The sequence below is a fragment of the Chlorocebus sabaeus genome, chromosome 1 (genome assembly GCF_047675955.1).
Source record: "Chlorocebus sabaeus isolate Y175 chromosome 1, mChlSab1.0.hap1, whole genome shotgun sequence".
NCBI classification, from domain to species: domain Eukaryota; kingdom Metazoa; phylum Chordata; class Mammalia; order Primates; family Cercopithecidae; genus Chlorocebus; species Chlorocebus sabaeus.
Window position 1 is genome coordinate 12,965,116 of NC_132904.1, and position 22,463 is coordinate 12,987,578.

General features: G+C 54.0%; 2 protein-coding genes across 3 annotated transcripts; one reads left to right on the forward strand and one right to left on the reverse strand.

The window, feature by feature from the left end:
• The first annotated feature begins 8,477 nt into the window (after positions 1-8,477).
• Positions 8,478-13,526, forward strand: PTGDR2 (prostaglandin D2 receptor 2). Of its 2 annotated transcripts, none has more exons than XM_037999257.2 (2): positions 8,478-8,687; positions 10,735-13,526. In XM_037999257.2, the coding sequence occupies exon 2, from the start codon at positions 10,744-10,746 to the stop codon at positions 11,932-11,934; it is 1,191 nt and encodes a 396-aa protein (XP_037855185.2). In that variant the 5' UTR covers positions 8,478-8,687; positions 10,735-10,743; the 3' UTR covers positions 11,935-13,526. The 2 variants fall into 2 exon arrangements, with proteins under 2 accessions (XP_037855185.2, XP_007994811.3); XM_007996620.3 differs by having other exon boundaries at positions 8,480-8,610.
• On the reverse strand, positions 12,435-22,417 carry CCDC86 (coiled-coil domain containing 86). Its single transcript, XM_007996608.3, has 4 exons — positions 21,573-22,417; positions 16,412-16,541; positions 14,452-14,526; positions 12,435-14,259 (listed from the first exon to the last, which is right to left on the reverse strand). Exons 1-4 carry the CDS (start codon positions 22,328-22,330, stop codon positions 14,140-14,142), a joined length of 1,083 nt encoding a protein of 360 aa, XP_007994799.2. The 5' UTR covers positions 22,331-22,417; the 3' UTR covers positions 12,435-14,139.
• Between the last annotated feature and the right edge of the window lie 46 nt (positions 22,418-22,463).

Genomic DNA, 22,463 nt, shown 5'->3' on the forward strand with positions numbered 1-22,463 from the left:
CACAGGCAACAGAGACAGGTTTATTTTGAATACACCTGAGAGGGGCAGCTGGCCGAGGTAGGTCAGAGCCCCACTCTCTTACAGACTAAGAGTTTTTAAGGATTCAGGGTGGGAGAGTTTATCAGAGGCTGGGACTGCTTCTGTGTCTCTTTGCTGTGCGTATCTGGGAGGGAGAGTCGTGTGTCTGTTCCCATACATCTTTCTGCAGTTGCAGGCATATCCCCCGAGTCTGCTTCTTGCTTCCCTATCTTAGTGCACCTGAAGGGAGAGGAAGGTGCTTACTAAGGCCCACTGTTTGACTGGGGCTCACTGTGTGAGGATGAAGTTTGGCAGTTATCAAAGAGATTTTCCCTCCACCCCTCTCTGTGCCAGAGCTGTCTTATCTGTATTTTACTGTCTGTTCTTTCTGGCTGTTGTAGTTAGAAGAGAAGTGATTGCCTTGAAATGTATGAGGCTAGAAAGGGAGCAGGAGCTTGAAGTGGCAGTATTTGTCCGAGATGACGGTGCTCCTGCTCTGGCAGTTATTCAACATCTGCCGACTGTCCTAACCGTGACTTTCATGGCAAAGGAGTGCAATGGTTTTGCAAGTCTGCAGGATCCAATCCAGGCTCAGAGTCTTGCTGGTGTGCCTCTCGGCCCGCTCCCATCTGGGACTGCCCTTCTATCTTCTTTTGTCTTTCATACCCTTGACATTTTCGAGTACAGCCCGATAACTTTGCAGAATGGCCCTTGGTTTGGGTTTGTCTGGTGTTTTCTCCTGATTACATTAGATTTAGTTGATGCATCTTGGCCTTGTATTAGTCAGTTTGGCTGCTGTAACAAAATACAGACTGAGTGGCTTAAATAACAGTCTGTTTCTCACAGCTCTGGAGCCTGGATATTCTAGGTCAAAGTGGCGGCAGGTCTGGTTGCTCCTGAGGCCTCTCTCCTTGGCCCGCAGAGCCTGTCTTCTCACTGAGTCCTCACGTGATCTTTCCCCTGTGCTGGTGCATCCTTGGTGTCTCTTTGAATGGTCAAATTTCCTCTTCTTCTGCCTGGCCTGGTGGCTCATGCCTGTTATCCTAGCACTTTGGGAGACTGAGGCAGGCAGATTACCTGAGGTCAGGAGTTTGAGACGAGTCTGGCCAACATGGTGAAACCCCATCTTGACTAAAATACAAAATAATTAGCCTGGTGTGGTGGCGCACACTTGTAATTCCAGCTCCTCAGGAGGCTGAGGTGGGAGAATTGCTTGAACCTGGGAGGTGAAGGTTGCAGTGCTAGATGGTACCACTGCCCTCCAGCCTGGAAGACAGAGTGAAACTCCATCCCAAAAAACAAAAACCAACTTCCTCTTCTTCTAAGGACACCAGTCAGATTGGATTAGGGCCACCTTAAGGGCCTCAATCTTAAATCACATCTTTAAAAGCTCTATCTCCAAATATAGTCACATTCTGGGGCAATGGGGGTGGGGGGTTAGGGATTTAGCATATGAATTTTGGGGGGATACAATTCAGCTCGAACAAGCAGGAGAACCCCAGAAGTGATGTCATTTCCTTCTCAGTGCATCCTATCCAGAGGCACACCCCGCTGGCTTGTCCTGTTACTACTGATGTCACTTTGATAACTTGGATAAGGTGGTGTCTGCCAGGTTTGTCTACCATAAAGTAATGATGTTTCTTTTTGTAATTCATGAGTATCTTACAGGGAGATACTTTGAGACTATGTAATTAATCCTGTTCCTCTTCAAATGTTCACCGGCTAGTGTGGTGGTTTGCCAAGTGGGTGGCAGTTCTCTAACTCCACCCTTCCTTCTGCATTTATTTGCTTTCTATCATAAGAGAGAACTTTTTCTAACGGGGGCTTTTAGGGGCCAGAGAGAGCATCAGCTGGAGACTTTAAGAGGCCTAGATTTTGCCTGGTGCTCAGTGTTTATGAGCACAAGGGCCCTGGGACGTCACTTACCGGCTTTTTTCCTCTATCTGGAGAGTAAGGATGAGAATTATTACGGTGGGAATGCAATTAGATAAGACATAGAGAGGTGTTTCCCTACTGGTCATGGACCCATGGGGAGAGTGCGTCTCCCAAGGTGCTGGAAATGGGCAGGGAAAGAGAAGTCGGGCTTCCTCAGGGCCAAGGGCAGAACACCTTTGCGGAAAGGGTGCCAGACTATCCAAGACAGAGAGAGACAGAGAGAGAGAGCGAGAGAGAGAGAGCACGCTCTGAGTCCTCGGTTATGACTGTACGTTCTTGCAAAGACTCATGGACACCAAGGCTCATCGGCCTGGGAGGATCCAAGCTCCTCTGCTCACCCACTGGAGACCCTGGAAAAGTCCCTTCCCTGCTCTGTGACTTGCTTTCTTCATCTATAAAATGAGGTTATAACAGGACCTAAATTGTAGGGTTGCTTCGAGGAGTAAAGGAGAGAATCCATGTGAAGCAGGCAGAACAGGGTCTGCACATGGTCATTGTTTGAACACGATAGCCATTACAACCATGAGTATTTTTATCGATGAGGAGAGAGGGTCAGATGGAGTGGACTTGACTTGGAATCTTGGCTTTGTCCACTTGTCTTCTGTTTTTTTTTTTGTTTTGTTTTGTTTTGTTTTTAGAGATGGGGTCTTGCTATATTGCCCAGGCTGGTCTCAAACTCCTGGACTTAAGCAATCTGCCCACCTCTGCCTCCCAAAGTGCTGGGATTACAGGCATGAGCCACCACATGTGGCCACTTGGCCTCTTCGTAAACCTGTTTGTTCATTTCTTTCTGTTTTTAACCTGTGAATTTTTTTTTTAAATGGAACTTCAGTTTCCTTTTTTTTTTTTTTGAGGCAGAGTCTCACTCTGTCGCCCAGGCTGGGGTGCAGTGGCCGGATCTCAGCTCACTGCAAGCTCCGCCTCCCGGCTTTATGCCATTCTCCTGCCTCAGCCTCCCGAGAAGCTGGGACTACAGGCGCCCTCTACCTCGCCCCGCTAATTTTTTGTATTTTTTACTAGAGATGGGGTTTCACCATGTTAGCCAGGATGGTCTCGATCTCCTGACCTCGTGATCCGCCCGCCTCGGCCTCCCAAAGTGCTGGGATTACAGGCGTGAGCCACCGCGCCCGGCCCAGTTTCTTAATCTGTAAAATGGAACTAAGAATACAGTCTACCTAAGTGGGGCGCCGTGAGATGTAAGCATCAGTTGCTTGCCCTGTCTCCTCTGCGAATAGAGCCCAGGGAGGGCACTGGAGGAGGATGGAGCCTCTCTTGGCTGGAGAGACAAGATCCCCTTTCAGGGGATCCACACATGCCAGGAAATCAGCAGGGAGCAGGCTGGCCTCACTCTGGGGCCTGCAGAGTAACCCAAGGGCAGCGCCAGCTGTGTGTGTGTATGGATTATGCTCACCGCAGAGATACCCCCAGAAGGCCAGTGGTAGTGCATTTAACCGAAGACAGGCAGCCCTGCTTCCCCTGAGGAACAAAGGACCTCAGAGAATCTTGTCAGCTGGGAAGAGCTGGGCTCTGCTGCTGGACCACATGGCTCTGAACTCCAGCTCCTCTGCTCCCCAGCTTAGCAGCCTTGGTAGAGCTGCTTAAGCTCTCTGAGCCTCAGTTTTCCCCTTGGTGAGTGACAATGACAGTGGTACCTAACTCAGAGGGTTGGCATGAATATTTGATGAGCTCATCCATGGGAAAGGCTCAGTCTTACACTGGCACATAGTAAGTGCCCCATAAGTGTAAGCTATTACTGTTTTCATTTTTTTTTTTTTTTTTTTTTGAGATGGCATCTCACTCTGTCACCCAGACTGGAGTGCAGTGGTGGGATCTCGGCTCACCACAACCTCCACCTCCCTGGTTCAAGCGATTCTCCTGCCTCGGCCTCCCAAGTAGCTGGTATTACAGGCATGCACCATCAAACATGGCTAATTTTTGTATTTTTAGTAGAGACGGGGTTTTGCCTGTTGGCCAGGCTGGTTTCGAACTCCTGACCTCAAGTGATCTGTCCGCCTCGTCCTCCCAAAGTGCTGGGATTGCAGGCATGAGCCACCGTACCCAGCAGCTATTGATGCTTTCAGTGTGTTGAATGGTGGCCCCCAAAAGACATGTCCACAACCTAAGCCCTGGAACCTGTGAATGTGGCCTTATTTGGATAAGAGGACTTTGCAGATGTGATTGATTTAAGAATCTCAAGATGAGAGCATCCTGGATGATCCAGATGAGCCCTAAGTCCAGTGACCGGTACTCTGTGAGAGACACACGAAAAGGGGAAAGGGGAAGGCCGGGTGAAGAGGAGGTAGAGATTGCAGTGATGCAGCCGCAAGCCAAGGGATGCCTGGGGACACCAGAAGCTGGAAGGGCCAAGAAAGGCTCCTTTTCTAGAGCTTTTGGAGGAAGTGCTGACATCTGATTACGGACTCTTGCTTCCAGACTGTAAGAGAATAAGTCTCTGTTGTTTAAAACCGCCATGTTTGTGGTAGTTTGTTCTGACAGCCCTAGGAAACAAATACACCACTGTTGTTTCTGCAAAGATTGCCTGGCACATGTGTGGGCCTGAGCCCAGGCCAGGGCTGCCTCTGCCTGCTCTGCCTTCTTGTCTTCCTTCCTACTATAAAGCTATCAGTCCCCAAGGTTGTACCCACTGCAGGTGAAGACAGAGCCATGGAGAATTGCACCAGACCATGGGTAAGAAAGGTTCCAGCATGGGTCCAGGCACAGTGGCTCAGGCCTATAATTCTAGCACTTTGGGAGGCTGAGACAGGTGGATCACCTGAGGTCAGGAGTTCAAGAAAAACAAGGCTAACATGGTGAAATCCCTTCTCTACTAAAAATACAAAAATTAGCCAGGTGCGGTGGCGCATACCTGTAGTCTCAGCTACTTGGGAGGCTGAGGCAAGAGAGTCGCTTCAACCTGGGAGGTGGAGATCGCAGTGAGCCAAGATAGCACCACCGCACTCCAGCCTGCGCAAGAGCGAGACTCAGTCTCAAAAAAAAAAAGTAAAGGTCCCAGAATGGGTCACCATGAGGGACTGGGGTCCTTTGGGGTCTGCACATGGAAGCCAATTTTAGAGATTCATTCTGTTTAGCAAATATTTTTTGGGACCCCTCTCATGTGTCAGGCCCTCTGCTTGCCTTTGGACGTGAGGAGATAAAATCGGCATAAGTCTCTGTCTTCAGGTGGCTCATGAGGGTGGTGAACAGTTGTGTGAACAAGAGTTACCAGGGAGAACAAGGGGGCTACGGGTCAAGTGAAGTGGAGATGTGGGAGGGAGGGACAGCATGTGGGTCTGTCTGAGAGAATCAGCAAAGTCTTCCCAGAGGAGGCAACCTCTAACCAGGGTTTTGAAGGATGAATAGGAGTTCACTGAGAGTCCACGGGAAGAAAAGGCATTCCAGAGCAGAGCACAAACAGCATAAGCCAGGGCACAGAAACAGCCTGGTGTGCACAGGACAGGAGGGGACAGTGATGGGTGCTGGCTGATGACAGGATGCCACTAGGGAGTGGCAGCAATACGGGGGGAGGCTTGGGTGGGACCGGATCACCAAGGGGCTTGTTGGCCATGCGAGGTGTACTGTAGGTGACGGTAGCACCAGGGAACTCAACCTGGGCCTCCTCAAGGTATCATGTGGGGCCCTGACATGCTGCTCCTCTACTGGGTGTGGGTGGCTTGAGGGCCTCCGAGCAAGCGGCCGGAGGATCCCAGGGCAGGCCTCACCCTGCTTCCTGCCCTGCATCTCACTTCCTGTTTGACTGACTTCTTTAAAGTGGCCAGAAGGGAACATTAAAAACCCTCCTCCTAAGGCAGGGCTAGAGGGAGAAGAGAGCCCATCTGGGCTAGGCCTATGCCTGAGGGCTCCATTGGCCCCTTCTCCGTTCCTTTGCTCCCTTGACTGTATTTGTTAAACACTGATGCTGTAAGTATCCTCTGAGTATCTAGTGACATTGATGGTCTCAGAAAGAGGCCCTGCAGGATGAATCGTGGAGAGGAAGAAGCACTCCCAACAGCACGTGCCAAGGCATGGAGGTGGGAAAAGAAAGGATGGGGTAGCTGTGGACGTGAGGAAGGGGGTGCAGGGACTGGTGGTTGGTGCACTGCTTCCTGCTAGGTTGGGAATCTGGACAGCTCCCATGGGCAGCAGAGACGCAGCAGAGGTCCATGTGGCGGGAAGCGACAGGCTCAGATTCGTCTCCTCCACGGCAGAAGGTGGTGCTGAGGCAGCGAGGGACCCAACTTCCGCTCTTACTGGCTCTGACGTTAAGTTCCAGGCCTCGGAGGAGGCTGTGCTTTAGGGACTAGGGCCTGAGCCTGAGCGTAGCTTGCATCTTTCTCCCAGTCCTGGGGGACACAGTGCATGGGATAAGGCAGGACACGGCTCTTCTTCAGAAAATTCCTCTGGGCCCTGCTTATCTGGAATACCTTTTTTGGTTTGTTTTGGTAACTTTGTTAAGCTTAGTAGCTTTTTGTTTACTTAGTAATAAGTTTTCTTTAGAGAGGTCTGGACGTGAGCCACTACAGTGATTACAGGACTGGAAACAAGGACTGAGAAGGGGCAGAGGAGTAAGGGTTTTTTTAGCCAGAAAAGCAGCACCTCAGGGCAGCCAGGAGAGGTTGTGCAGAATGTTCACTGCACAAGGGTACCAGTGGAGGGGGCAAGGGTGGGCTGAGATCCAGAGGAAGGGCTGTGCCTTATCTCAAGCCTGATGCCCTGGTGCTGAGATGTGTCTGTGGGGTGGGGTGCTGGGGAAGGGGTGATTCTTTTTCTTAGTCCAAAGAGAAATCTGGGCTCCAACTCCCATCCTTTGAGGGTGGGACTGTGCAGAAGGTACACCATTTAAAGTTCATATTTTACTGATGAAGTTACTTGCCCAAGATCACATAGCTGGGGAGTGAGTGTGCCAGATCCAGACACTGGCAGTGGCCCCAGAGTCCCTGGGCTTAACCACAGCCTGACACTCTTTGTGCGCAGTCACGGCACACATGGCCTTGTCTGTGTTTCAGTGGGTTGGGCATTGGGGGTGGGTGGAAAAGAGGACCCTTTCCCCAAGCAGAATGGAATCACCCACCTATTTTCTCTGAAGGGCCGCAGGCATTTGTCTTTGGAAATCAAGCCCTCCCAGACCAGGGGGAGGGGAGACATTTTCCTATTGCTAATGATTTGGATCACCAAGGCTCTTACTGATCTGCCATACTGGGCTCCAATGAGATGTATTATCCCTATCACAAGGGCAGAGCATTTGACTCATTTTCTACTCATGATGGTAGCCTCTCAGCAAGAGCGTATTATGCATCAGGTTCTGCGTTAAGCCTAGGCCTCAATGGAAGATGCTTGTGCGGTCCATCCCATGGGAGGTGCCCTTGCCTTGATACAGGGATATTGAGTTCTTAACATGTTTTAATGAGTATCCATTAGGTGCTGAGATGCTGAGGTTGAAGGGATGGTCCTGACCCCAGGAAGCCTGGTCAGCAAATGGGAGTAAGGAGTTAGGGAACAATGAAATGTAAACTTCTCTTATCTTAGGGTTTTGAGCCTGTGTGTGTGTGTGTTTTTTTTTTTTCTGTTTTTGTTATTGTTTTGTTTAAATTTCCATTTTTTTTGAGATGGAGTTTTACTCTGTCGCCTGGGCTGGAGTGCAGTGGCGTGATCTCGGCTCACTGCAACCTCCACCTCCTGGGTTTAAGTGATTCTTATGCCTCAGCCTCCCAAGTAGCTGGGGTTACAGGTTTATGTCACCACGCTCGGCTGAGTTTTGTATTTTTAGTACAGACGGGGGATTTGCCATGTTGGCCAGGCTGGTCTTGAACTCCTGACTTCAAGTGATCCACCCGCCTCGGCCTCCCAAAATTGAGCCTGTTTTAAATAAAAGCTATATGACCTTTGCCTTAGAGCCTACATTCATTTTTCCCTCAAAGGGGAAGGAAGCTGATTTTTATAAGCACTTACTGTGTGCCGTGAGCTTTGCGGAATCCACCTCATTCAACCCTTACCATAGACTGTAAGGCAGATGTCACTGCTCCCGCTCACAGATGACAACCCCAGGCTCAGCAAACAGAAATGACTGACCTCTTGGCCTGCATTCTTCCCACTCACTGCCTCCACTACCCCACTGTGCTTTCCTCGCCTTAGGGCCCGTGGGTCCCTAAAGGACAGGCCCCACACTGCCTGGGAAACGCAGCAGAGCTGGAGGGGTTTCTTCTCTGAGGATTCTGGTGTCAGGAGATGGCAGCCCAGGCACAGTGGACAGATGGATGAGACATTCTCCTTCTCACGCACTTATCCTACACGCCGGTCACTCTCAAAAGCACAGCCCTAGGCACACTGGGGCTCACACTCTCTTGCACACATTGATTTTTTTCACGTGCACTTGCATTGCCCTCTGGGCTTCTGCAGTCTCTTTCATGAAGCAGGGGTGGGTGGAGCAGGGGCTGCCGGCACTGATGGAGACTGATGCTACTTGAACTCCCGTGACAACTCACTCTCTAGCTGTCCCCGCCTCCCCACACCCCACCCCTAAACACACATGCACTGGGGCTGACAGCTATTTCCTCTCTCAGCCTCCGTCTCCCACCTCTGTCTGCCTGCTGCCTCTTGTCTAGCTGCTGTCAGGAGCTGACTGCCTCCGGGGCTGGAATCCTGTGCTCCTTCTGTGCCCAGGTAAGGAGGCAGTGGCCCAGGGGCTGAGCGTCCTAGCGCCCTCTCTGGACCCACAGGAGAAGGCAAAGTTTTACCAGGTGAGAGGGCTGTTACCAGCTAGGATGGCAGAAGGCTGAGTTTACCAAAGATTGGAGGGGGACTTGGTGCTCAGAGGAGGGAAGGACTAGCTTCTTTGAGGCATTAACTAGATGTCAGGTACCAGGGGAAACCACTCAACTGTCTGTCAATATTCACAAGCAGTCTGGGTGGGAAGATGACACCAGCAGGCTTAGAGTAACTGGCCCAAGGTCACGTAGCCAGGAAGCCGAGGAGCTGGGATTCAAACCCAGGTCTTGGACTCCCACAGCTTGCACTCTCTGTCCACCTTTTTTTTTTTTTAACCTGCCAAAGCTGGACCTTAGCTGCTGGGCTCCTGAGAATCTTGGGAGGCCGGGGGCTGTCTCTATTGAGTCAGAAGGACTGATCTGGCAGTTCCCAAGGATGGCAGGACTGTGCTCTCTGATCATCCCCATGGGACTTGGATAAGCAGCAGCTGGTCTGCAGGGAAATGTTTCAGGCCAGACAGTGGGTAGCACTTGGCTGTCTGCTGGGAGTGAAGTCCCAGCCCCACCGCTGCAGCTGAGGAATGCAGGGCAAGTTGCTGTGCTTTTCTGACCTTCATCAGTTTCTTCTTCTGAAAAATGGGGTCTCATAGGTCCATTGCAAGAGTAACTGCTCTGCATATTCTAAAGCCTAGGAAGTGCCCATTCTCAGGAAGCACAGGCTCCTCTTCCATTTACCCGCAGATCCCCAGCTCGAAGGGGCTCATCTGCCAGCAAAATTCTAGTTTGATATCCCAGGACCCCACCCTGTAGAGGACTGTGGTCTCTAGAAGGGAGTGGGTTTTCTCATCCTGGCCAACAGTGTTTTCCCTAGAAAGATGAGTACTAAAGACCACTGCTCCCCTCCCACTTTCCTTCTTCCTCCTCTATCCTCTCTTCCTTGGAGTAGGGGAAGCAGAAAGAGCACAGGCTGAGCATGAAACTTGCTCCTCCACATGTTTGTGCTGTCTGGGTGGCTCTGGGCCAGTTATTTAACCACTTGAGGCTCAGTTTTCTCATCTGTAAAATGGGATGGAGTACTAGCACCATTCTTCTAGAGCCAGAAAGACAGCACCTATTGAAGGACCTACCATAGTACCTGGAGTGTCACTGGTTCCAGGACAACCTGAGTCCCTGTCCCTGGCTACTTGCCCCCTGCCTCCTGCATGGAGCCTCATGCAATTTCTTCAGCCCTCACTGATCCTGACCAGCCTCACATCAGATGGTCTTCAGGCTTTCAATGAGGATGTGAGCATGCACGTCTCATTTCTGGATGAGTGCGCGGGGGAGCAAGTGAATGAACAGGGCAGAGACAGCTGCTGTGGCTGCTCCTGAGAGGGGAGAGATCTTTTGGCCCCATTGGGCCTACAGAGCCCCATGTGGGAGTTCCTCCTACCCAGCTCTCCTGGCTCTTATCTTATTTCCTCTCCAACTATCAGAGGAGGGGCTGGTTCCACTGTTCACGGTCAACACATCTAACCAGCCACCATTGAGTGCGGGGAGCTGCACGGAGGATCTGTAGAGAGGCAAGGTCTGGGGGTGCTGTGGGTGGGCAGGGGCAGCATCTCCATCCCCCAGGCCAGCAGGACCCTCTTGCCCTAGTTGTGGGGACTCCTTCACCCGCCAGTGCTCTGGGGATTGGAAAAAGAAGTCCTGTGGGCCTGACCTTGTTCCTATTTCTCTGTGTGATCTTAGACCGTTTGCTTCATAGTCATCACAATGACACTGATACAGCGCTTGCTGTGTGCCAGGCCATGTTCTAAATGCTTTTATGTATTAACTCATTTAATGCTCCCAATAACTCTATGAGCTAGGTGCTGTTATGACTGACATCCAAGTTTCAGATTCAGAAAAAGGCTCAGGAAGGTTAAATGACTTGACCAGGCACAGCAATGCTGGGATGTTACTCCCCCCGTCCCCACCGCCCAATATATTCATGGGTCACATTGGCATCTCCTGGGGACGGTCCTACCCCAGGCCTCTCTCTTGGTTCCCCCGTGGCCCCTGCACTGCCAACCTAGGCGCCTCCTTCCCTCCACTGCAGAACCCCACGATGTCCGCCAACGCCACACTGAAGCCGCTCTGCCCCATCCTAGAGGAGATGAGCCATCTCCGGAGCCACAGCAACACCAGCATCCGCTACATCGACCACGCGGCCGTGCTGCTGCACGGGCTGGCCTCGCTGCTGGGCCTGGTGGAGAACGGAGTCATCCTCTTCGTGGTGGGCTGCCGCATGCGCCAGACCGTGGTCACCACCTGGGTGCTGCACCTGGCACTGTCTGACCTGTTGGCCTCTGCTTCCCTGCCCTTCTTCACCTACTTCTTGGCCGTGGGCCACTCGTGGGAGCTGGGCACCACCTTCTGCAAACTGCATTCCTCCGTCTTCTTTCTCAACATGTTTGCCAGCGGCTTCCTGCTCAGCGCCATCAGCCTGGACCGCTGCCTGCAGGTGGTGTGGCCGGTGTGGGCGCAGAACCACCGCACCGTGGCCGCCGCGCACAAAGTCTGCCTGGTGCTCTGGGCGCTAGCGGTGCTCAACACGGTGCCCTATTTCGTGTTCCGGGACACCATCTCACGGCTGGACGGGCGCATCATGTGCTACTACAACGTGCTGCTCCTGAACCCGGGGCCTGACCGCGACGCCACGTGCAACTCGCGCCAGGCCGCCCTGGCAGTCAGCAAGTTCCTGCTGGCCTTTCTGGTGCCGCTGGCGATCATCGCCTCGAGCCACGCGGCCGTGAGCCTGCGGCTGCAGCACCGCGGACGCCGGCGGCCCGGCCGCTTTGTGCGCCTGGTGGCAGCCGTCGTGGCGGCCTTCGCACTCTGCTGGGGGCCCTACCACGTGTTCAGCCTGCTGGAGGCGCGGGCGCACGCCAACCCCGGGCTGCGGCCGCTTGTGTGGCGCGGGCTGCCCTTCGTCACCAGCCTGGCCTTCTTCAACAGCGTGGCCAACCCGGTGCTCTACGTGCTCACCTGCCCCGACATGCTGCGCAAGCTGCGGCGCTCGCTGCGCACGGTGCTGGAGAGCGTGCTGGTGGACGACAGCGAGCTGGGTGGCGCGGGAAGCAGCCGCCGCCGCCGGCGCACCCCCTCCACCGCCCGCTCGGCCTCCTCCTTAGCTCTCAGCAGCCGCCCCGAGGAACGGCGGGGCCCCGCGCGCCTCCTCGGCTGGCTGCTGGGCGGCTGCGCAGCGTCCCCGCAGAGGGGCCCCCTGAACCGGGCGCTGAGCAGCACCTCGAGTTAGAACCCGGCCCGGGTAGGGCAGCGCTCACACGCGAAAGCATCACCAGGGCACTGCGGTTCAACTTGATATCCGGACTCCAGCCGCAGTGATCAAAGTCGGAGGGGGCGGGACCCAGGCATCTGCATTTTAAAGCGCCCCGGGAGACTCTGAATCTTTTTCAGAAACAGTGAGTTAAAGCAGTGCTTCTCAAACTTTGATGTGCCTGTGAAAAACCTAGGGGGTCTTTTAAGTGCAGGCTGATTCAGGAGGCCGGGCCGGGTGCTGAGAGTCCGCATTTAACAAGCTCCCAGGCCGCGAAGCCAGTGCGGCAGGTTCACAGAGGCGGCCTGGAGTAACACAAAGTGAAACTCATAATAGATGACTTCCCACACTAGGGCTGTGGAGTCGGAAGGGCACACGGGCGTCTCCCTGGAGCTCAGTTTTACCAGATGATGAGAGAGGGAGTCTTATGTTAAACCAGCTATGCATTTTTGGAGAAGAGAGAGGCAAGGTTTGAGAAGCACTGTTCCAGTCGGCCCTCTTTATTTAGCCAATGCTTACTGCCCTAGACGCTTTATCCCACAACCTTAAGGAGCAGCTTCTATTAGCCAGTCTTTACAGCTGAGCACATTCTGGCTCAGGGAGGTTAAGTGACTTGCCCAGTTTCAGAACTAAGGACCACAGGGGTCTGTACTGTAACCCTAGGCATCACATGCTCAATGACTCTGGTGAGCGACGACATTCTCTGACTTACTGAAGGGACTTAAGATGCTACCCTGTGACCCAGCACTGCCCAAAGTGCTTCCAAGGCAGAAGCAGGGGATGGCGTGGTCAAGCACTCGGGAAACCTGGGGCTAATCAAATCCAACGGGAGAAATGACTAAAAGTCTTCCATCTTTAGAATTTGAACGGGCACAGCAACTCCGAGACTACAGCACATGTCATTTCTTAGCTGAGCTGACCAGCCTCCCTGCAGGCCTGGTATTCTGTGGGATACCACTGGGTATCCTCTGGGCACTGGTAATCCCAAGATCTGTGCAGCCCCCGCCTCCAGGCTGCATGAGGCTGGGCAGCTACCATTTCCCATTTGTGGGTAGGAGGGGTAACTTGCATTTCTGACCTACCACTTCCACTGCACCGCGTCTCATTCCTCCATCTGCCATGGACTTGGGGTCAGAGACTGCTGGGTTTGAGCTCTGCGGCCCAGGGACTGAAAAACTGGTGCCAGTGAATTCTGCTTGGTGGATGAAACGTCAGTGGAAGAAGCAGATGAGAAACTCTTGAGATCTTGGTCCTGTATTTTTTTCTGCCACCAAAGCCAGGGTCACTGAAGGCCTGGCCCACAGCAGGTGTTGAGCAAAGGGAACAGTGAGGTGCCCAGCTAGCTGTACTGACACCCTCTGTTGACACCTCACCCCTGCTCCCTCCCATCCCTTCCCCCTTTACTCATAGCACTTCCCCCATCAGACACGTGGTGCATTTTGTTTGTTATGTTTCCTCTCCATTAGAATGAAAGCTCCTCGAGGGCAGGGACTTTGGTCTATTGTCTGTATTTGCTGGTGCCTAGGACTGTGCCTGTATGCAATAGGCACTCAATAAACATTTTTGCTGTAGACTGGACAGGTATGAGTTAGCAGATTCTCTGGGGCTTCTGCAGAGTCTGGTTTGGGAAAGGAGGTACTGGGGAAAAACTGCTCCCCACAACCTCCCCATTTTAATCTTTCAGTGTTGAAAAGTGGAGAGGAGCCGGATTCAGTTTGCTGGGGACAGAGCCAGTGGGGTGTGGAGGTGCTCAGAGCAGTCTTTGGGAAGGTGTGGGGGAAGCTGGGTTCCCAACTGCCAGCCTCCAGGCCTGGGATGGACCTAACATGCTGAGAAAGGGCATACACTGCTGGGGGAGACACCTGCCAGCCACCAGCTCACTGAGGAACCAGAAGAATTGCTGTTCTTGGTTTGAAGGCACTTGGAGAAGGAGAGGAAGGAGGGATGGGGGCTGAATCTCTTCCCGCCCCTATCTCTGCCAGGTCCTAGGTCCCCTCTGGGCTTCTGTCCCACACAGACCTGCCTGGAAGCCTTCAAAGGCCGAGGAGCCCCGGTCGAGGTGGGGTCCCTGTTCTGCAGCCACGGGGTTGGAGTGCTGGCTCCAGCAGAGGCGTCTGAGCAGCGGCCTGAGGTGCTGTGTCTGACATGATTGTTGGCCATGGAAGGCCTCGGGCTGTCCTGAGCTCACATCTTGGCTGCTGGCCGCTGGGGCGGCTGCTTCTGCAGCAGGGCCAGGGTGTCCCGCTTCTCAATGGAGCGCAGCTGCTTCTTCTTTGCCCGCTTGAGCTTGGCGGGGTTTCGGATCTGGGGATGGTATGAGGGGAGGGCATCAGTGTGGCTGCAGCCTTGGTCCAAATTCCCAGGGGAGAGGAAGGCTGCCCCACAGGGGCCTGAGATCACAGCATGACAGTGGGGGCACATGACGCAGGGGTCGAGGCTCTGGTTTGCACCCCCAAGCGGGACAGAAAGGCAAGCGGGGGAAAACGAGACACTCACCACTTGGACGACTTCTGCCTTCCGCTCATTCTCCAGGCGGCGTTTCAGGTTCTCAGCCCGGCGCTGTTTCTTCTCCTGGAACAAGCAGGAGAAGGGGATTTGAGTCAGGGAGCGGAGGCGGCCCTGGTCTCTCAGGCCCCAGAAGAGTGCGAGCCGGCAGAATTCCCACAAGGGGAAAGGCCCTCTCCTCTAAACCAGGCTCCAGGTTGGTGATGTGTGGGTGGAGGGCCAGCGGGAGCAATCCTGTGCCATGGTCTAGTGCCAGGGGCCCACTGTGGTGGAAGCTCCTGACAGCATGTTGGGAGGTAGGTACGGGACAGGCAACTGAGAACAGGGGCTGAGACATGGGGGGTGCCCACCTAGAGATTCACGCACATGCAGACGGTGGTCCCTTGGGCCACCCTCATCAACTGCCAAGGGAGAAAGGGGTGCTGGCCCTTCCCCCATTCCCACCCTCTTGGACGGTCTCCCCCTCTTCCCCTGGAGTCCTGCTGCTGCAGAATGCCAGGTTAGGGGTGAGGGCTGGGTCCCTGAGATTTTCGCAGGTGTGGGGCTGGGGAGGGGCTGCACTGCACAGAAAAGGCTCTGGAGCTATCTGGGCTGGGTTCGAATCTTGATCCCGTTATTTCCTAAACAGATGACCTTAGCAAAGTCTGTGCCTCAGCTTCTCCATCTTTAAAGTGACAGTGACCACAGTATCTACCTTGTAAGATAGTTTTGAGAAATCAATGAGGGAATGCACGTGCAGGGCTTGGAGCAGCCCCTAGCTCCTTGGGCACACTGAGACTCTCGATGGAGTCTGTCTTGGGAGGGGAAGCCCAGTGCTCTCTGGCCATGCTGACTGTGTCCCTCGGCAAGGCCAGGGTGGGGACGTCGGCTCCAAGGCTGCTGCATGGTTAGGGGTCTCTGCTGGCTTTGGTGATTTGGGGTAGCAGGGGTGGCCTAGGCCCTGGGGGAGGAAGGAGAAGTGAGCCTTGGCCTCTTGTGGTCAAGGCAGGCCTGGGCTAGGCAGGAGTACCTTTGCAGAGGACCGTGAGAAGTGAGACGGCAGCTCTGTCTTGCCCAAGAAGGAGCCGGGGCCACACAGGAAAAGAGATAAGGCCTCAGCATACAGTGGCAGACACACCGTTCCTCGGATGTCAGCTGTAAGCTGAGCTGGGGTGACTTAAAGCAGGGGACAGATGACTGAGTGACTGGCCCACCGCTTTCCTCAGTGGCCAGGCTGGGAGCACGGGCTAGGGATGAGTTATCTGAATCCCGTTCAGCACTCCTCCTACACCCCTGGGGTCATTAGAGGAGTGGAGGAAGAACCTCCCACTGATGTCTCTGCCCTGGGGGGCAGGTGCTGACCAATGCCACCCCGCTTTCTCTGCATGCTGCCTGCTAAGCATGGCCTCTTCCCCCCACCCCACCCCCACCCCCCGCTGAAAAGTTCCTGGGAGATGTGGGTGAGGCTGTGACCCTTTACAGGGGCTTCCTGGCTCTGGGATGGGTGACAGGGGACAGAAGTGGAGGAAAGGTGCGGGGGCCATCTGTGTTGCTGGTGTGTGGGCTGCTTCTTGGAGAATGACAGCAGCCATACCGGGGACATGGATTTCCAATCTGCAAGCCCTTCCCAACTGAGTAGGTTCCAGCAAAGGGCCCTCGACCCCGTCTCACTGATGGCCCTACCACTCAGGGCTTCCTCCTGGGCTTCTCCCCATGGCCTGCTGCTGGTCCTCCCGCTCCATCCCTGTCCCTGAGGCTCTTTCAGCAGCCCAGGCTAAACTGGATGGTCCCCTGGGCCTCCCTGCCCTGTGGTCCCAGACTGCACTTCTGCTTCTGGCCAGGTGCCCTTCCTCCCTGGGGCCTTCAGATTCAAGAACGTTTCTTAACCAAGTCGGCCTTCCCCAGGCACCCGTGGAAGCTCCCGCCTCAGGTTGTACCAGCAGACACCAGCTCAGCCTGGCTGGCCCCTCACCTGGCGGCGCCTCTCCTTCTCCTCCTCCAGGTGACGGGCAAAGTCCTTGGCCAGCTTCCTCTCTTGCCGTTCCTTCATCTTCCGCTGCCACGATGTGCGCAGGGGCTTGTCCTGAAGCATCTGGGAGAATCTGAAAGGGGGAGAGTGGGTGCGTACAGGGTCTGTGGGGCGAGCGCCACTCATGCCCTGTCTCTTCTCAGCCGTAGGCTCTGGACCTTCTTCCCCAGAGGCCAGGCAGAACCACCTCCTTGATGGCCCGACAGGCGGCCCTCCAGGTCTGCAGAAACTTGGGGTGGGAGGGAACCCTGATTGTGCTGGCTGCCATTTCTCAAGCCTTGGCTACATGCCTCTGAGGTGGGTACTCCTATCTTCTCCACTTACAGAGGAGCAGGCCAAGGTGCGGAGAGGTTAAATAGCTGACTAAAGATACCTTGTTCCTAAGTGGCAGTCAGGACTCGAACCCTGTCAGCGACTGCAGAGTCCAGGCTACGCGCCCCCTGCTGTAAAGTTCTGCTGCTTCCGCCAAGCGCATTTGGCCCGGATGTGAATGCCTCTGGAGGTGGGGCGCTCACCCCCTATGGAGGTGGCCCATTCCATTTCAGAGCAATGTGAGTGGTCAGAATTCTGGGTAATGATTCAGAATCTTCCCCACCAAGACTGGATGCGGTGGCTCATGCTTGTAATCCCAGCACTTTGGGAGGCCAAGGTGGGCGGATCACATGAGTCCAGGAGTTGGAGACCAGTCTGGCCAACATGGCAAAACCTACCAAGCCTACTAAAACCTACTAAAGTTTCTACTAAAGATACAAAAATTAGCTGGATGTGATGGGGTACGCCTATAATCCCAGCTACTTGGGAGGCTGAGGCACAATTGCTTGAGCCTAGGAGGTGGAGCTTGCAGTGAGCAGAGTGCGCGCCACTGCACTCCAGCCTGGGTGACAGAGCAAGACTCTGTCTCAAAAAAAAAAAAAAAAAAAGAAAAAGGAAAACAAGAATCTCTTCCCCCAGTTGGAGACGGAGTGTGCATCAGGGCTCTCAGGGAAATCTGAAAAGAGCGACGATGATTTTAGAGTTACAGGAGAACTGAGCTCATCTCCGTAAGAATGCATACTATAAGGATTTATGAATGGGATGATATATCTAGGATGTACTTTAAAATATTTCAGGGAAAAACAAAACGCCAAGGATCGGCCGGGCGCGGTGGCTCACGCCTGTAATACCAGCACTTTGGGAGGCTGAGGCAGGAAGATCACCTAAGGTCGGGAGTTCAAGACCAGTTTGACCAACATGGAGAAACCTCGTCTCTACTAAAAGTACAAAATTAGCTGGGCATGGTGGCGCATGCCTGTAATCCCAGCTACTCAGGAGGCTGAGGTAGGAGAATCGCTTGAACCCCGGAGGCGGAGGTTGCGGTGAGCCAAGATCGCACCATTGCACTCCAGCCTGGGCAACAAGAATGAAACGCTGTCTCAAAAAAAAAAAAAAACCCAAGGATCAAAGATGAAACTAGAATAGTAAAATGCTGAGCTGTGTTGATGCTGATAATGGGGACTTGAGAGCTTTGCTCTCTCTTTGTATGCTTGAAAATTTCCATTCAAAAAAAGTAAAAACGAAATGCAAAGAAGTGTCTGGTGGCCTCCGCATACTGAAGTTAGGTCTTTCTCTTTTAGATTCAAGGCCCATTTTGGTGTCCCTCGGCCCTGCCGACTTCTGGCCCCAGCTCCCTGATTTCCTTCTCCCCTTCTCAAAGTCCTGCCACCAGCTCCCTGATTTCCTTCTCCCCTTCCCAGAGCCCTGCCACTGAAGGCCTGGCCTCCTAAGCACTAAGAATGGGGCGCCACATGGACCTCCCCCGTAACTGTAAAGCTGGGCTTCCCAAGCTGGAGTACAAGAACCCTGAAGGGACAAGGTGGTGGGAGCCTAGAGACACACAGAACCACAGGACACAGCGCTGTATCTCTGTAGAGCAGGGCTGTCAAACAGAACTTTCTGTGATGGTGGAAACATTCCACATTGACACCGTCTAATAAGGTAGCCACTAGTCATGGGTGGCTGCTGAGCGCTAGAAATGTGGTTGGTGTTGACAGAGAAACTGAATCTTACATTTTATTTAATTTTAATTAATTTAAATTTACATAGCCACATGTGGCTGGCAGCTAAGGTACTGAGGCAGGGCAGTTCCAGACCATCGGTTCTACCTGTGTATTGAAGGAACTCAGGCCTGGGTTCCAAGTCCAACCACTTACCACCTGGGTGACCTTGAGCAAGGTAGCCTCTCTGAGTCTCAGCATCCTCTCCAGTGGAGATGAGAATCCTTCCTAACCCAAAGGGTGGTAGGAGATTTAATCGACGCACACACACATAATAGGTGCTCCATAAACGCTACTCCTCAGAGCAGGCAGACAGCATGCCCGAGGGGCACGACGGAGAAGGTGGCGTTTGGCATTAGCACGAAGGCAGGGCTGCAGCCAGGGCTCCCTCAGCACACACGCTTTCCCAGCTGTGGCTGTCTTCCTCCCTGCAGCAGGAGCTGCTTCCCATCCATCTCCCGGTTCACTCACCACCCACTGAAGCTGCTCCCTCAAAGATCCTAAACATCCATTTAGTGGCCCTACGGGGTCCCTCTCCACAGACCTGCCTGCAGCTTCTGAAGCTGTTTTAGTTCTCTTGCAACAGCCTCCTTGTGGGTTTCCCTGCCTTCACCCCTGCCGGCCTATGTCTGTGTCCAGTGGCCAGGCTGATCTCACAAGTCAGGTCATTTCATTCCTTTGCTTGACACCCTTCCATGGCTTCCAAGCTCACTCAGGAAGTCCGGAGTCCCTGCAAGGGTCACCAGGCCCGGCTGTCTCTCTGACCTCATCTCCTACTGTTTCTCCTTCTCCCCCTCATTCCAGCAGCAAGACCTCTGGAATGCTTCTCAAACGGGAGCTTGCTCCCGCCCCAGTGCCTCTGAACTTCCCTTTCCTCTTGCCTGGATACTGTTTCCCCACATCTCTGCCTGGCTCCCTCTGCTCAAGCCTCTTTACCTGCGAGGACATCTCTGACCACTGTGGCAATACCCTGCCCTCCCTGTTATTCTCCGGTCCCCATCCTGGTTTATTTTTCTTGAAAGTCTTTATTCCAGACATATCATGTGTGTACTTGTTCTTGATCTGTTTCCCACAATTACAACGTCTGCTTCAGGAGAGCAGAGGCTTTTTGTTCACAGCCATGTTTACCCCACATCCGAGCAATTGGTTGATGAATGAACGAACTACCTTCTGTCCTCATTCATCCACTTGTTCAGCTTAGTGCCTGCCCGGCGCTGGGCTCTGGGGGATCTATTCATGAGAGGTAAGTCCCCACTCTCACACTCTCATGGAGCCTCTGGTTTAAAGGATAACAGGCAGTCAATAAGAATCACGGAAATAAATAAGCATTTGTGCAAACGGAGGTGTTACAAAAGAGAAGGACAGCACATGATGAGAACATAAAGCACGGGGACTTAACCCTAGCTGGATAAACCAGAGAGGCTTTTCAGAGGAGGTGACATTTCAGCTGAGCCCTGAAACATGAGTGGGGGACTGGCCAAGGGAAGAGCCTTTCAAACAGTGGGAACAGCACGTGTGAAGGCGCTGAGGAAGGAGGGAGCGTCACGCACGGGGGAAACATGGAGGGGACGTCGGTGTGGAAGCTCTAGTGATGGAGGGCAGAGGACGGTGGGCCTGCCGGCCTCACTAAGGAGGCTGGAGTGCGTGCTCTGAGTGAGCAACAGCGAGTCAGGAAGGGTCTGCAGTTGGGCAGGGAGCTGGGACCACAAACCGTCTCTCCAGACTTCTTGGTCAAGTGATCTGCGGCCTCCTACTCTGCTCCAGCTGCTGATTCTGTGTCTTGTGCCGGCCCCTCCCTTCTCCTCACCTGTGCATGGGCCCAGCCCCCTCGAGCTCAGCAAGCCCATCTCCCCACCTGCAGCGTGAGTACCAGGACCCAAGCTTCACTCGCTCAACTTGCTCATCACCTTCTTCCCACCTGGACCAGCCTCCTCCAGTTCCACATGGCCATCAATGGCCCGGCCATTCTCCTGTGACCCGCTGGGACAGGGCAGAGGGGTAGTGCCATCATCCACTTCTCCAACAGCTACAGTCACTCTAGCTTCAAAGTCTCTCTCGTGGGAGACTTGCAATAAATTACTCTGTAAGCCTCAGTTTCTTCTGTTGAATCAGGGGTGGGGGGATAATACCCACTGCCTAGGGTTCTAGGGGTACAAGAAAAGGGCCTAGCACGAAGCCTGGCACAGAGTCAGCTTCTTCCCTAAAACGCCCCCCCTTCCTCATGGCCCCTCACAGGCATGCATCCCGGACTCTCCCCTGTGGCTCCCATTAGCTTGAATTGGAACTGAACCCCACACCTCTCCTTCACGGCGGCCTAAACTCTTCCTTCTTCAGACGAGCCACTTCGTTCCTTCCTTAAATAAGCATTCATTGAGCATTTACTATGCTCTTGGCCCAGAAAGACAAGAAAGATCTCGTGCCTGCCCCTTAAGAAGGGTGCAATCCAATTCAAGGTGGATCTACAGGGATTGGGTAAAGGAGTTTTACACACAGGCTTCGGAATCAGATCTGTGCTCAGATCCTGTGCCTACCACTCATTTAGCCTCGGTTTCCTCGCACAAAAACAGGAATACCACCACCTGCTTCACAGAGCTGATGTGCAGATGGTGATGATACACGCTGTTCCATGTTTGAAAGGCTGTATATAATCAGTGCTCAGTAATACTTTTCATCTTAAAGGCAAATAACTGTCACAGACTATGTTGGATGAAGACTTCACTGCTTTGATCAAGTAATGGCTGGTTTTCTGGCTTCTGCCTCACTCACTAGAGGGGGCAGACAACGGCAAATGTCTGTTGAACGAATACACAACGGAGGTGCTACAGGAGAGGCCCATAGGGACCCCGAAGAGGAAAGGCATCAGAGAAATTGATCTTTGAGGGCCTGGCCCCACCCCTCCGAGATCCCAGGTCATTTTACCACATTCTGATTGTAATTACCTGTTTGCTGACACCCTCACTAACGTGAGCTCTCTCTAACCCTGGGGCTATTCTCCAGGCTGCAGCAGGGCAAAGGCGGGGTCCCAACACCATAGAGAATGCCACCCCTGTCCAAGCTGTCCCCTACTTCACCTTTTCTTGGAGCGGTCCTTCCACACTCGCCCCGATTTGGGCTTCCCCTTCGGGATTACAGGAAGCTCCTCTTCTTTCAACTTCTTGGACGCTGGGGCCTGGGATGAAGAACCTTTTCGCTTCTTTGCCCCGAAGCCGCCTGTCACCGTCTCCCCAGCTGGAGGTGGCTTGCTCGGCTCATGCTGACCCCGCGGGGAGCCAGGTGCCTTGGGTGTCAGCTCCAGTAGTGGCTGAGAGGGCTCCGGACCGGGAGCTTGCTGACCGGGGTAAGGCTCTGGTGATCCTGGGCCTGGCGGTAGCTGATGCTGGGGGGCCCCCGGGATCAGCTCCTCCTTACTCTGGGTCAACTCCGAGGCCAGTACTCCCTGGTCCTGAGACCACTTTGATGCCTCCTCACTTGGCTTCGGCTGACATCGTGGGGATTCAGGACGGGACTCCGGCTGGCTTTGAGGCGACTCCAGGTGTAGGTCTTGCTGACGCTGGGGGGACCCTGGGCCTGGCTCTGGCTGCACTTGGGGGGACTCCAAGCCTGCACCCTGCTGCAGACGGGGTGATCCTGGGCTTGTCTCCGGCGGTCTTTCCGGGGACCCCAGGCCAGCTTGCTGCACACTAGCAGGAGACCCGGGCTCCCTCGTTTCTTCTGGGTTCGACTGCAACTCCACAAGGGCCCGTCTCACCCGCGAAACTGAGGTGAGGCTCTCGGGGGATTCGGGCCTTAGGCCTCCCAGCCTTCGGCTGCGCCTTAGCGGTGTATCCATGCCTCAGTGGGTAAGTTTCCACACCCCTGCGCACGTGCAGACCCCGCCGACAACCGGCGCCTTCCTATGACGTCATGAGTCGCCACGTCCGTGACGCGCAGGAGGGGCTGTTGCTGAGGCGGCCGTGTTGGTG